At 39.3% G+C, this 13,738-nt stretch overlaps 1 protein-coding gene across 1 annotated transcript in view; it reads left to right on the top strand.

Annotated features, from left to right (window-relative positions):
* FBN1 (fibrillin 1) overlaps positions 1 to 11,403 on the top strand; it is a 232,956-nt gene extending 221,553 nt beyond the window's left edge. The window contains exons 63-66 of the mRNA XM_023527716.1: positions 1,318 to 1,437; positions 5,995 to 6,226; positions 8,718 to 8,892; positions 10,106 to 11,403. Of these exons, the coding sequence (XP_023383484.1) occupies positions 1,318 to 1,437; positions 5,995 to 6,226; positions 8,718 to 8,892; positions 10,106 to 10,495 (917 nt within the window). The 3' untranslated portion in view covers positions 10,496 to 11,403. The remainder of the gene's footprint in view (positions 1 to 1,317; positions 1,438 to 5,994; positions 6,227 to 8,717; positions 8,893 to 10,105) is intronic.
* Positions 11,404 to 13,738: the final 2,335 nt, after the last annotated feature.

Raw genomic sequence — 13,738 nt, 5'->3', positions numbered from 1 at the left:
GGCTTCTAGGTACCTGTCAGCTTGACTCCATCTTCCATTTTCTTATAGATCTTGATGAGTGTGCAACTAAGCAGCACAACTGCCAGTTCCTGTGTGTTAACACCATTGGCAGTTTCACATGTAAATGTCCTCCTGGATTTACCCAGCACCACACTGCCTGCATTGGTAAGTAGGAGAGGGAAAAAACCTATATGGGATGTAGCTAGTCCTTTAACGGATTGTTTGCTAGTTCTGCTGTTGGGATAAGAAGTCAAAAACTCAAAAAAAAAAAAAATGAGTACATGTATGTGTGTGTGTGCAAGTGCACACATATATGTGAAAAGTTACTGGCCTTATTTGTTCTTTTCTAAGCAAATCATTCCTCTCTCTTCCTTTTAAACAACATGAAGAGAAATTCAGGGAATTTTAACCCCCTTTTTACCCCCACTGTCCCTTATAGATAACAATGAATGTACCTCTGACATCAACCTGTGTGGGTCTAAGGGCATTTGCCAGAATACTCCTGGAAGCTTCACCTGTGAATGCCAGCGAGGATTCTCACTTGATCAGAGTGGCGCCAGCTGTGAAGGTCAGTAGGAGGCTCAGCTGATGAGTCCTTGTGAAGTGGCTTGTGTGACTGTCAATATCTACATTATTATCCTCCATGAGCTATCAGAACCGAGCACAGGCAGGACATCCAACTGAAGACAATAAATGTTTTGCCTGGTTTGCACAGGTCTCATACCTTATATATCCACTTTTTGTCTCATGCTTGATTGTCTACAACACCTGCCTTTCCTAGTTATATAAGGGTTTTTCTGCTCAGTTATTAATAATGACCTAGTCAAGAAAAATAGCTAGATTCCTGAATTTGGTTCATTAATTTTCTGGTTATTGGATTTAGAGTAATAAAAGGATTCCCTCGATGTGAATTAAATATGAGGAGTAACTTCTGATAATATGTAATTAAAAGTTTAAATTATTTTTTAGGATTTTTTATTGTATTGACATTTTGGGGTTTCTAATTCTGGCACAAATAAGCAAATACAAATAATTTACACAGCTAACCCACAGGAGTGCTCTTATGCTTTGCATTAATTTCTTCGTCATTTTTATTTGTAGACTTTACCAGAGATATCTGAATGTTTTTCTCCTTGGACTTACCACAACCTTCAGAGTAGATATTCTTAAAGTTTGGGGTGGTGGAATAATTTTTTAGGGGTCAGATTTCTTATGAAAATTGCCTTTCACTTTAGCATGCATATAAATGTTGCTTCGGAGGGTACGCCTGAGACTAGTGGTGATGTGGCTTAAAGGTGACTCTGCCTTCTTTTTCAGATGTGGATGAGTGTGAAGGAAACCATCGCTGCCAGCATGGCTGCCAGAACATCATCGGGGGCTACAGGTGCAGCTGCCCCCAGGGCTATCTCCAGCATTACCAGTGGAACCAGTGTGTTGGCAAGTAGTTTTTCCTTGTTAGCAAGATGAATTGCTATAAGTTCCTATGAGTCAATATGCTGCTTTCTTTCTTTCTGAAAACTTTAACTTGTCACTGAAGCAACAGGTACTCAATTAAAATTGCCCTAATTTGTTTGAAACCAGAGGAAAGTTTTCGCTTTTACAAAATAGCAAATTAAGAAAAACATAATGGTAGAAGGCATTTTGAGGCCATTTGAAATGAACTTCTTTTGAAGTCAATTTATTGACTCCCAGTATCCCTCTGTCCTTCTACTGCATTGATAGTCATTGGCCCACACCTGACTTCTGTTCACACCAGGGACTAACAAAATCCTTCTTAAGACTGAAAAAGAACAGGAAGCTAGAGGATATTATGAGTGACTTTTGGCTTAAAGATACAGAAGTGGTTCCATTTAGCTCTACACATTTTTGAGACAGAAGGCCAAGCAGGAGATACAGCAAGCTTTTTCAAGATTGCTAAATTCTTTTGAAAATTAAGACTTTCATTAAATTGGAATTATGTCCATTTTGATTCCACAATGTCATGGGAAAATAACTCTTAATATGCATCAGAGAATCCGAACTTTGCAAGTTTAGAGGGACCCCAGATCCATTTAGCAGCCCAAGCTCTTTGTTTTACTGTTGAGGACCTAGAAGCACAGGGAAGAAAGGTAATCTGTCCTTATTGGTTCTTTTGTGACATGTCTAGAACTAGAACCCAAGGCTCATAACTTCCCGATTTAGGGCTGCCTCTCAAGGTTCACAGTTACTTGTTTTTTCACTCAGAAAGTATCTACCAAGCTCCACTGTAAGCATGGTACTTGGGTGACCTGTCCTAGTTGCCACACTCTTGGATACAGAGCCTTTCTTAGCAAAGACACAGAGAATTTCTGCTTCCTGCAGGGCTACTCTACCTTGTGATGCTTTACTTTACTCCAAATGAAGACACATTTGTTGTGTTTTCATTCATCAGAATTATGTCTTACTCACTTGGTTTGATTCCTTACAAGACACAGTTTTGGAGAAGTGAGTGGGGTTGGCTAAAATGACCCTCATGCTAGAAGAGTTTAGACTGTACATCTTGCTGAACAGCTGCCTGATTTTAATAAAAAATGCTTTTGTTCATTATCAGCTCAGGAAGGTCTTAGATTTTAATCATCAGTTTCTGACACTGTCTACAGAACTTCTGGAGTGAACTATGTTGATTCAATACCCAGTATATAGGCCCATCTGCCCTTAAAATGTAGGTTCCTTGGATGAAATTGAAGTTGTGGGGAAAAGAATAAGAGAGATGAGGTTTACCACTCCTGAGCTTACCCTCCCTCCCTACCTTTAGTCTGGGGATAGTAGAGATGGCCAGGTCATGCCTTAGTTACCTGGAGATTATGCTTTGGCCCTAGGAAGATCATCTCCTGGTTGGGAGTTACAGAAGAATAAGTCAATTAAGAAACGAGAAAAGGTTTCGGAAATTTTGATGCCTAAAATATATATACCAGTCCAAACTGGGCTCATAATTCTTGAGAATTATAGTTATCCAGAATGAATATTGCCTTGGGCCAGAATGGCTTCCCCAGAGCCACGCAGAGCAGAGCTAATTTCACGGGCCAGCGCTGCCTGGATCCTCACTCCGAGGCAGCCCGAAGTTCATGCTCAGAAGATGGATGGATTGGGGGTCAGGGGCCACTGGATTCATTGCTTTCTAAGAAATATCAAACTTCCAGCTTGTGGTGAGAGTTGATCCTTTTTGACCTAGAGAAAATTAGTAAAAGAAAGCCCCTCCTACATTTGGGAATTCTCCTAATGGTCCTCCCTTAATGCCACGACTAACATACACTTAGGCAAGCCAAAGGCCAGAACTCTGTCTCTAAGTGAGACAGAGTGGGTAGGTTTCAATCTGCTTTAAAGGAGTATTTTTAGGTTGCTCTAAGGCTGTTTCAATAAAATTAGAATTGTCTCTTTTTATAAAAAGAACAAAACTCTCACCAAAATAAGTACCAACTGAAAGAATAAAACAAAGATTTTGGAGTGTAGAAAAATTCCTGGTGGAGCCACTTGGTCCAGGGCGCACAGGATGAGAATGGTCAGGAAAGGTGCTAAACATGTAAAACAAACTGTGGTGTTTGTATATTGATAAAAGAAAAGGGTGAGTGCACAGAGCATTTTCAAGCTGTAAACTTTGCACATTTGCCAATTTCTTATCTTAATTCATGCTCCACTCTACCCCACCTCTTCAACCCAGATAAGCAAGTTTAATTTAAACTTTATTGGATTCTCAGGGAGGAAAAAAATAGTAAAATAAAATAGGAAAAGAATATGAAAGGGGAGGGGGAGAGTTCTTAACTGGAATAGATATTTATAGTAACACAGATGCTCAAAGTTAAATGGAACCTTAGAGATTATCTAGTCTGACCTTACTCCTAATATATAAATCCTTTCCAACCTTCCATCATCCAAGTTAGACTCGAATATGACATCGAAGGCCATTCACTTTCTCCCAAGATGGGCCAGCCCACAAATAGAAAACTTTAATTCTTAGAAATGTCTTTTTCATAGAGAATGAACTTTTTCTCCCTCCAACTTCTAACCGTTGGTTATTTCTGCCCCTTAGAACAAAGCAGAAAACATCTAAGCTCTATGTTAACAGGTCTTTTCTCACATATACCCATGCCTCAGAGGTTTTATCAGTCGAATCTCAGCAGGAAACAAACAAAAATGGCTGAGCCCAACCAAAAGCACAGGACAAGGAAGAAGAGCCTATCTGTGCTTCGTATAGATGTACCTCCTGGGGCTGAGAGCAGGTGGAAAGTCTGGAGATGAACATGGAAGGGAAAGGAGGACATCCAGCCCAGGGATAGTCTCTCCACTAAAGTAAACACCCTTGGTTCCCCATTCATTCATTCTTTGCTGCCTACAGTCTCCATTGGTCTATATCTCATACCTTGTTTCTAATTTAATATGCGGGGAAAAGGACACAGGCAATGGCATATATAATTATTTCTGTCCCCTGGAGCCCAAGTGATCTTGCGTGGGTGCTTAAGATATAGAGGATCCTCAAATAGACTTGGAGCTGGATGCTGAGCCATAGCAGGCAGCTCAATGAATAGCTTTCTTATTGTGTAAGTACTCACCTTCTTCCTGTAACAACACACAGGAAAGAAGGAAGGAGCCAGGGAGGGAAAGAAGAAAGGAAGGGAGAGGTTAAACTAATTAAAGGAGAAAAGACAAACCAGTTTAAATGGAGCCAAGTCTCTTGAGAGACATTGGGGTACAAAAGAAAGCTGATGGCTTTTGCAGTCAGACAGACATGGGTGTGCATCTGCACCCCACTGCTGCTGCTGGGATATCTCAGAGGGGCTTTCTGAGTTTCACTCTCTCCATCTCTAAAACAAGAATTGTAATACCTACCTCCTGTGATTGTTAGGAAGGTAGTAAATGAATGTGAAGCACTTAGTATCCTATCTGTCATACAGCAGGCATCTAATAAATGTTAATTACCCTTCCCACCTCCCTTCCATTGGAAGTAAATATTTGCTAAGTGAGAAGGCCAATTTACCTTAATTCGAATGAACATATAACTGAAAATGAGCTGCAGCGATTAAGAAATGTCTTACCAGCAAGCTTTCAACCTGCGCTGCAAAGGCAGGTCTACAAAAATATACTAGAGATTTCAAAAAAGTATACATTAGACATAATGAGAAACTTGAGGTTTCCTCCCTTCAGGTTGATTTTTAAAGTTAGACCTTTTTTTTCCTGCTTATTACTATCAGACTTGGCAGTTCCCTGTGGGTAGCCAGTCTGCAGCATCTGTCTCTCTTGTGGGTTTTCCAGGATTATTGCTCACGAAGTTTGCAAGAATCTCTTCCAACCATACTTAGCTGTAGACACAGCCCAGACTCTCTGGGAAGAGGCTGGTTTAAAGAAGGAGGGTCCATTCAGAGATGGGAGCAGACATACCAGAAGACACTATTCATCCCCAGGACAAGCACCAGGGGGCTTTTGGAGATTTTTGAAAAGGAAGTCCAAGTAGGGCAGACATTTCCTACAGGATGTCAGCTCTTGCCAGCCCCACACATCCTGAAAAAGGAGGACTAGGAAATCACCCTCCAGGACTATAGTTGGTGTTTGCTTTGGAGATAGCCATCACATTGCACAGAGAACTGTATGATTTCTTCCCTCCCACCCTGAACTCTGAACCTTAGCTATGAACCAGCCTCACGTTCTTCACAGGATGCCCATGTAGAGCAGAACATACTAGTTTCGGCTTCCGACGAGAATTGGAGTCTGTTGGTCCTCAGAATGTCACTCTCTAATGCGCTCTGTCTGATGCATTTGACCTTGTCACTCACATTTGCTCACTACATGGCAAAAGCCCACAACCATCTCCATATCTTTCTCTCTTGTTCCTCTCTCCATCCCAGCCACCTCTGCCTACCTGCCTTACCTCCCTGAGAGCCTAGCCAAAGACCAGCTGGCCAATAGCAGTGGCCTGACCCAGACGCCTCAATTGAAACCTCTGGCCGGTATCACATATGCCTTGTCTTCTCATTCTCCCTGCAGATGAAAACGAATGTCTCAGTGCTCACATTTGTGGAGGAGCCTCCTGTCACAACACCTTGGGGAGCTACAAGTGTATGTGCCCTGCCGGCTTCCAGTACGAACAGTTCAGCGGAGGATGCCAAGACATCAACGAATGTGGCTCTTCACAGGCTCCCTGCAGTTATGGCTGTTCCAATACCGAGGGCGGCTACCTGTGTGGCTGTCCACCAGGTTACTTCCGAATAGGCCAAGGGTAAGCACTGCTCTTCGTGGTCCTGGTTGGAGGCCCTCCCATTCATAGCGTAATCAAGTATATTTAACTCAAAATGACCTATTTTTGTAGAGGAAAAATATATTTTTCATAATTCTTGAGTTATCCAGTTAGCTCTGCAAAAGTTTTATGTTTTTTATTTGAAAAAAGGACATCTAGATTTCTGGAAAATCATAGAACATCAAACAAAATAATGAAACTACATTGTAAATACTTCAACATATGGCTTCTCTATCTCGTTCTCTTGATCTTCACATCTCGTTGGAAAGTGATTATTTCTCCAGAAATACAAGGACTAACCATGGCAGAACTGGGCTCACTTTGCATTTTGCTGATTTATCATTCTTCTTGGGCAAGCAGGATTCTGTCTTGACTTATAGTGCCTTCTTGTCAAACTCCTGTTAGGATAAATCAAAAGGATGTGTTTTTATGAGGTCCTTTGTGGTTTTAAAGTATATTTTACATTTCAAACTTAAATTTACATTAAAAGTTTCCAAAAGAGAATTAAAATGAGGGTTAAAATAATTATTATATTTTCCAAATAAATTTGTATGTATGAGAGTTGGGGCTAGGAAGACCTATTTTTATTTTACTGTGTTTTAAAAGTTTGGTGGTAAGTTTTTGAAGTTTAGGTCCTTTTCTCTGCTGAGTTAATTTGGACTTAAATGTCTCTCTAGTTTTGGCTATCCTGTGAAGGATCTCAAATTATAATTTTTTAATTAGGAACACAAAGACATTAAATATACATATAGACATATATTCTCCCCCCCACACACACACGTACACACCCCACACAAAATTACATATTCCACAAGATACATATACATGTATTTGTCAAATTATTAATTTAATGGTCTTTGATTTCTTGACACAAACTCCAGCTGATTCATTTGGGGTCTATGTAGACTTGAACATAAAAGAATGTTTCATGGGAAGCACACAGAATGCCAGCCGTAGGACACAAATTCCCAGATGTTTGTGTCTGGCTCTCAGGAGACTCATTCTTTATACATTTAATGCCAGAACCATTTTCCCAGCAAAAATTGTGACACTCCACACTGGCTCCTGGCCAGTGGAGCTTTGTAGTCTCCCTTCTTATAAGTGGTGTTTCAGGGATATGAAAATACTGGAAAAGAGTTCTGAGAAAGGAACCAAAGCCTGCAAATTTGGGATTTGTCCTCCAATAATTTAATCATTATGTGAATGTATACACACGCACAGGATGAACATTTATTATTTCATCCATTTTTATTGTTTCTACACATTTCATGTTGCAAGATAAAGAGGAAAGGAAATGTATTGAGCTCTGGCAGGAGTGCAGAAAACCGTAAGAACCTGTAAATTACTGAAAAATACAAAAAATATTCTGCTCATTGGCATTGTATTTTGAATCTTAAGGGCATAAAGGAAGATGGGTTACAAAGAGTAGCCCAACTAATACAAAAATAGATAAATAATCTCTGGTCTGACCCATTAGAAGTCTATCCATTTACAATAGTTTTGGCTTCTCTGTGAATCACTAGAGTGGACCAGGCCCCAAAATAAAGATTCTTTTAGAGTCATTCGGATGTTTCAACACATTTTGAAAGGAGAGCCTAGTAAATACATTCCAAGCGGCCTATGAAATAGTAAGCAGAATAAGAAAACAAGGTACTTGTGAAACATGCAAGCCTCCCTTCACAACTTGGCTTTGATAACTGAAAGGCAAAGAAAAACAGCTGAACTAGTTTTCTCTTGGGCATGGGTTTGTTTGTCCAGCCTCACATGAGTCAGAGCCAATGGCCCTAGTGGTTTTGAATGACTTGAAACAATTTCCCACAGTTGGGCAAGCTTTGATACTTGTATTTTATACATTGCGTAGCTTCACGATTTATTTCTAAATCAACCTCAGGTATCACATAGAGCTTTCTTCAGGAACTTCAGCCAAAGTGAAAGGCCAAATAATAGAAGAAATTGCTCAGAAGCTGGAGTTCTGAAGGGTGGTGATAGTGGTGGTGGCAGTGATAGTATCAGCTGAGAGGAAAGAGGGCAAGGAACCGAACAGGGATGTCTAATACCTTTCTCACTCCCATAGAGCTTGTTTCATAAAAAATGACTTTTTTATTTAACTTCCTAAATCACATGGTCTCCCTCAGACCCTGTTCATCTCTTGTTTGCATTTCATGTCTCTTCCCCAGCATAAGGAAAGCAGAACATCTGCCACGTTAGGTCTGGGGAACGAAAGGACAAATCATTGTACAAAATAGGGCCTTGAGAGAGAGGAAACACAAACCGATTAACTCAGAGAATCGAGGGTTAGAGGCAAAACACAGAGGACTTCAATGCGGTTCTCAGAACCAGCCATTCATCCAGTGAACAAATAATCAATGGCTGAACGTTACCAGGCTGGGTCCAGGCTTCACCAGAACTCTCACACCGCCTCCCTTATTGCCCGCTTCTCATGAAAAATGTCCATGCTCCCCTTCTACCACAGGCACTGTGTTTCTGGAATGGGTGTGGGCCGAGGAGGCCCAGAGCCACCTGCCAGTGGTGAAATGGATGACAATTCACTCTCCCCAGAGGCTTGTTATGAGTGTAAGATCAATGGCTACCCCAAACGGGGCAGGAAACGGAGAAGCACAAATGAAACAGATGCCTCCCACATCGAGGTAAGTCAGAGTGGTTTCTCTCGATGTCTCCTGTTGCAGAAAGGCCTTCCAGATTCCTGTGGTTTCCTCTAAGGATGCTCCAAAGTGAGAAAGGCTCCCTGGGGAGAAAATCCAGACATTCCCTGAGCTCTAGACAACATTTTACAAGAGTCTGTGGGGCTCTCTGGAGTTTCTTGCTGCCTTTAGGGAGTGGCCATTCGAAGGTTTTCACATACTTGCTCATTTCCTCTGTCTCGCCAAAAAGAAAGTCAAACATCCACCCAAAGTCTGCTGAAAGGACAAGGTCTGAGAACCAGGACAGCAAATGGGCAGAATAGTGAAGTGACATAGTGCTCCCTACACGGGGACGCCAAGTTCTGAAAGCTAGAGGCTCCTCTCCTGAAAAGAGCCATGTGGAGTGTGAGGGAATTGGATTCTAGACAAAAACAACATGGAGCTCCAGCAGCCTGGTTTTCTTTGCCTACGGCTGCTGCAGCCTTTCAGTCAACTCAGAAGTGCACAGATATTCACCCAGACCTCTGGCTCCCAGCCCGGAGAATCCAGCACATCTGGTCCCAGAGAGGCAAGCAATAAGCCAGGTGAAAAGCATCGAATATTAGCAGATCGTCAGAGTTAGGAAATAGGTTCATAGGTGTGGCCATCGGAGAGAAAGGTTTTGCACCAGTGAACAAAATTGAAATAGACTGATTCTTCACATCCGTGCTACAACACATCCACTGTGGTTTGGGAAATGAGATAAGTCTTTGGAAAGAAAATAATCTTTTAAAACAGTGTTTCTCAAACTTGAGTAGTCATCTGAATCATCTCAAAGGATTGCTAAAGTGGATTTCTGGGCAACATCCCCCGGGTTTCTGATTTAGTAGGTTGCAGGTGGCACCAGAAATTTTCATTTCTAACAGATTCCCAGGGATGCTGTTGCTGCTGGTCCACAGACACTTTGAGACCTCCTGCATTAAAAGACCTCCAAATACAAGTGACTTCAATATGCTTTTCTTCTTGACATAAGTTTAATATTTTTGAATGTTATAAATATGTGCCAATTTAACACATTTGTTGTCTAAACAAAGCATTTTATGAACATGACTTTTCAACATAATATATACATGAGAAGAAAGTTGTATTAGCATGATACAGTCGAGTCACTTTTTCTTTAATAAGGGAAATAAATGGCATGTTTACATTTTGTTTAACACACTGCCATGTGTCTTTCCAGGATCAGCCTGAGATAGAAGCCAATGTGAGTCTTGCGAGCTGGGACATTGAGAAGACAGCCATGTTCGCTTTTAATATCTCCCACATCAGTAACAAGGTTCGAATCCTGGAACTCCTTCCAGCCCTTACAACTCTAACGAATCACAACAGATACTTGATCGAATCTGGAAATGAAAATGGCTTCTTCAAAATCAACCAAAAAGAAGGGATCAGCTACCTCCACTTCACAAAGAAGAAGCCAGTGGCTGGAACCTATTCATTACAAATCAGTAGTACTCCACTTTATAAAAAGAAAGAACTTAATCAGCTAGAAGATAAATATGACAAAGACTACCTCAGTGGTGAACTGGGTGATAATCTGAAGATGAAAATTCAGATTTTGCTCCATTAATTCACCATCCAGAGACCAAATAATTAAAAAAACAAAGATAGATAGGTAGAACTGAATTTTTCTCCCAATCAGAATCTTCATATCATAGGTACAATCTTTTACCACATAAATTTCTATAAATAAGCACTATTCTTGTATTACAAAAGCAAGGTACAGGTGACTACCCTAGTTCCAAACAACCACTTTCTCAGGCTTCTCGTGTATGTAGCTAAGCTACCTTGTCATATGTGTCAGTTCTCGAAAGATGGGATGTGTATTTCCATTGAGGTTGGCTATTCATGCTCACATGCCATCCTTTTAGCAAACATACAGGAATGTGCTTTCGATTGATGGACTGTTGTATTTTTCAAATTGTAAACTTTGCTTCTCCAAATACAAATACTAGGTTGGCCATTTCTAATATCTATTTGGTGCTAGTAAATTCTCAAACTAGATTCATAAATGCACTGTAATATTTACACAACTTAGAAACCAAATTACAAGTATTCAGCTCAAATACTTCATTAATTTCAATCAACCCAAGTTAGTACAGTAGCTTATCTCAGTTATGAGTATAATACATTACATGTAAATTAAGTGTGTGTATACTGTAATCGTGCTATTTTTTATCATTGAAACATTTATAAACTAGAATAATAATGCCCTTAATGTGAGGGTTTGTAATGGTGCTTATTAAGACCAAAGACTTGTTAAATGTGTACACCAAGTGGTATTGAAATTTCTGTGACTGGCCCACACGTGCATGGAGGTCTGGGAGGACCAGGAAACAGCCTCAGCAGCCAGAGGATCACCAGTGCATTCTTCATCACATCTGTGCAGTCTGCCAAGCTTACCCTCGGTCATTCTTGTCAACAAGGGGTCTATGTCATAAATGTCACAATAAAACAGTCTCTTCTTTTTTTAGTGTATTCCCTGGCTTTGTGTTCTTGCATGGACGTGGGATTGGAAGGGCTTTACTGGAGGCTAAATAAAGTCTCCTGAATGTAAATTATCCTAAGTCCATTAGTTACAGCTTCTAAAGGTGCCAAATGTGTAACCACTAGAAGAAAATTTAACATATTTGAGTCAGTCCCTGATTTTGTAATTCATTTTTGACAGCAGCATTATGTCTCACCAATATGAAATTTAGATTGTAGCATCATTTCTAAAACATGACTTAATTACTCCAGTGACTTTTAAACTACTAGATTTAAGTGCTTTAAAATATCAAGTCATTGTCTTAGAGCACATGCGTTTCATTATAAAAGATTTATCATGCCCCCTCCCCTCAAATATACACACACCATTGGCAAGCCTTAGGTGTTCCATCCTTCTTTTCCCCTTAAACATCTGTTGTTAGTCAGTGCTAGTCTAATTACAAAGGGATAATTCCAAATTGAATCCAATTGAATGCTATAACTCTTGATTTTTTAAATGTAATAATTTGAAAATACAGTTTTAAGTGCAACATTGAATATTTAACAATTTAAACTCATTCAACTGGTACGAAATGATTTTTAAAATCCTTAACACCAGTAAAGTAAAGAGTAGCGAAAATAAAGGTGAAATGAGATTGCTACATGAAGGGAGAAGAAACCATATAGGACACAGCCAAGTCCTCTGAAAATCTTCAAAGAGCTAAGCTAAAGAAGAAGTAGATATATTTCAGAGGACAAAACCAGAGTCAGTTGGCGTAAAGCTCAGTTTAGCACATACCTTTCTAGTTTCAAGCTACTCTCTGAGAGAATGTTTCCTTGCAATGTGGTGAGTTCCCTGTCACTAGCTAGAGGGTTTCAGTTCAGCATAATGGCAGCCAGTGGATAAGGATGCTTTTTTCTACCTAACAGGCCACGAACATCTTGAAATATTTCTTGTATCTCTTATTTTGCCATGCAAAAAAAAAAAAATCTTGCTTATAATAGGTGCTCAACAGATATGAGTCAAAGAACTATTTTGGAAGAAATTTGTACCTCGCTTAAGAAGTTAAAATATGACTCAAAATTTCCTTTCTAATTCTGTGCCTTTGGTTCTATGATGGAAGTGTACTAAAATTGTTAGAGAAGAATATGGAGCATATGGTAAACAACAGTTTGCATACGGAAAATGTCTTTGATAATTTAACCAGAACTGCATTATATTCAATAATGGATATTCTTTATAACAAACAACAGAAGAAAATAGAGTTGGCACATAGTAGATCACTTTGATATTTTTAATAGTCTCAGTCTGGATTTTATTTATTTCAGAGCCAACAATTTTCAACCGCATATTTTCCATGTTTCTGACTGTAACGAAACATTTTCCTCATTGTTCCATTGTAAATATTCCTCTTGTTGGAACCCTTTTAATTCTGAGATTTAAACCTGTACCTTTTAATTGTGACCTTGCAATTTTACTTTCAATGGTTGAAGAACTTGGTTTTGTAAAACGCTCAGAAGCTTGAAAAAAGTCTTGTCTCTACCCCCCAGCCCATTTCATTTGCCAGTAATTATTTTGTAAGTAGGGCTGAAATGAACTCAACTGGCCTTGTGAAATGTTAAACTTGCACAAACAACTACATTTTTGTTCAACAAATAGCACTTTACTCAGCCAAAATTACTTTGGACATTGCCATTACAAATATTGTTAAACTTCAGAAATCATGTTTGTAAATTAGAGGAATCAAAATAAAGGACAATTAGGTTGATACTATATTAGTATACTTAAAAGTTACATACCTATAAACTCTTAGAAATTTTAAAATCACAGTCAGCTTTATCCACAGAATGTACTTTGTTCTGATTTTAACTCTAGTTATATTCTTGGAAGTATATTAGAAATGTAATTGTTAAATGGTTTGTTTTTAAATGTTAGAAGATTATTACTTTTTCTAGATTAGTTTTCACATACATAGCTGAAGACATAGTTATTTTCCCCTTGCCAATTTTAAACACTTTATTAAAAAAATTTACTTTATTAAATATTTTGAAACCCAATGTGAGCCTAATATTATGTATTGTTAGGAAAGGATTCTCAGTATTATTCTGAATTTAGGAATAGAGTGAAAAAAAGAAGGCTGTGAATTTGATTTTGCAAACTTCCATGTGTGTTCATGACTGGGTTCACTTACAGGATTGGGTCTCAATGAAAGGCTCTGACATTCTCACAAATGTCTATATAAACATGAGGGTCTTGTACATTTGACATCCAGCTAACATTTGGCAGGACCTGGCAATATCACAAAATCTGTTATTTCAACTAACTGCTAATGAATCCAAAATGTTT

The sequence above is a fragment of the Pteropus vampyrus genome, unplaced genomic scaffold (assembly GCF_000151845.1).
Source record: "Pteropus vampyrus isolate Shadow unplaced genomic scaffold, Pvam_2.0 Scaffold19, whole genome shotgun sequence".
Lineage (NCBI taxonomy): Eukaryota > Metazoa > Chordata > Mammalia > Chiroptera > Pteropodidae > Pteropus > Pteropus vampyrus.
Note: the sequence above shows the minus strand (reverse complement) of the source record. Positions and strands in the feature narration are given on the sequence as shown.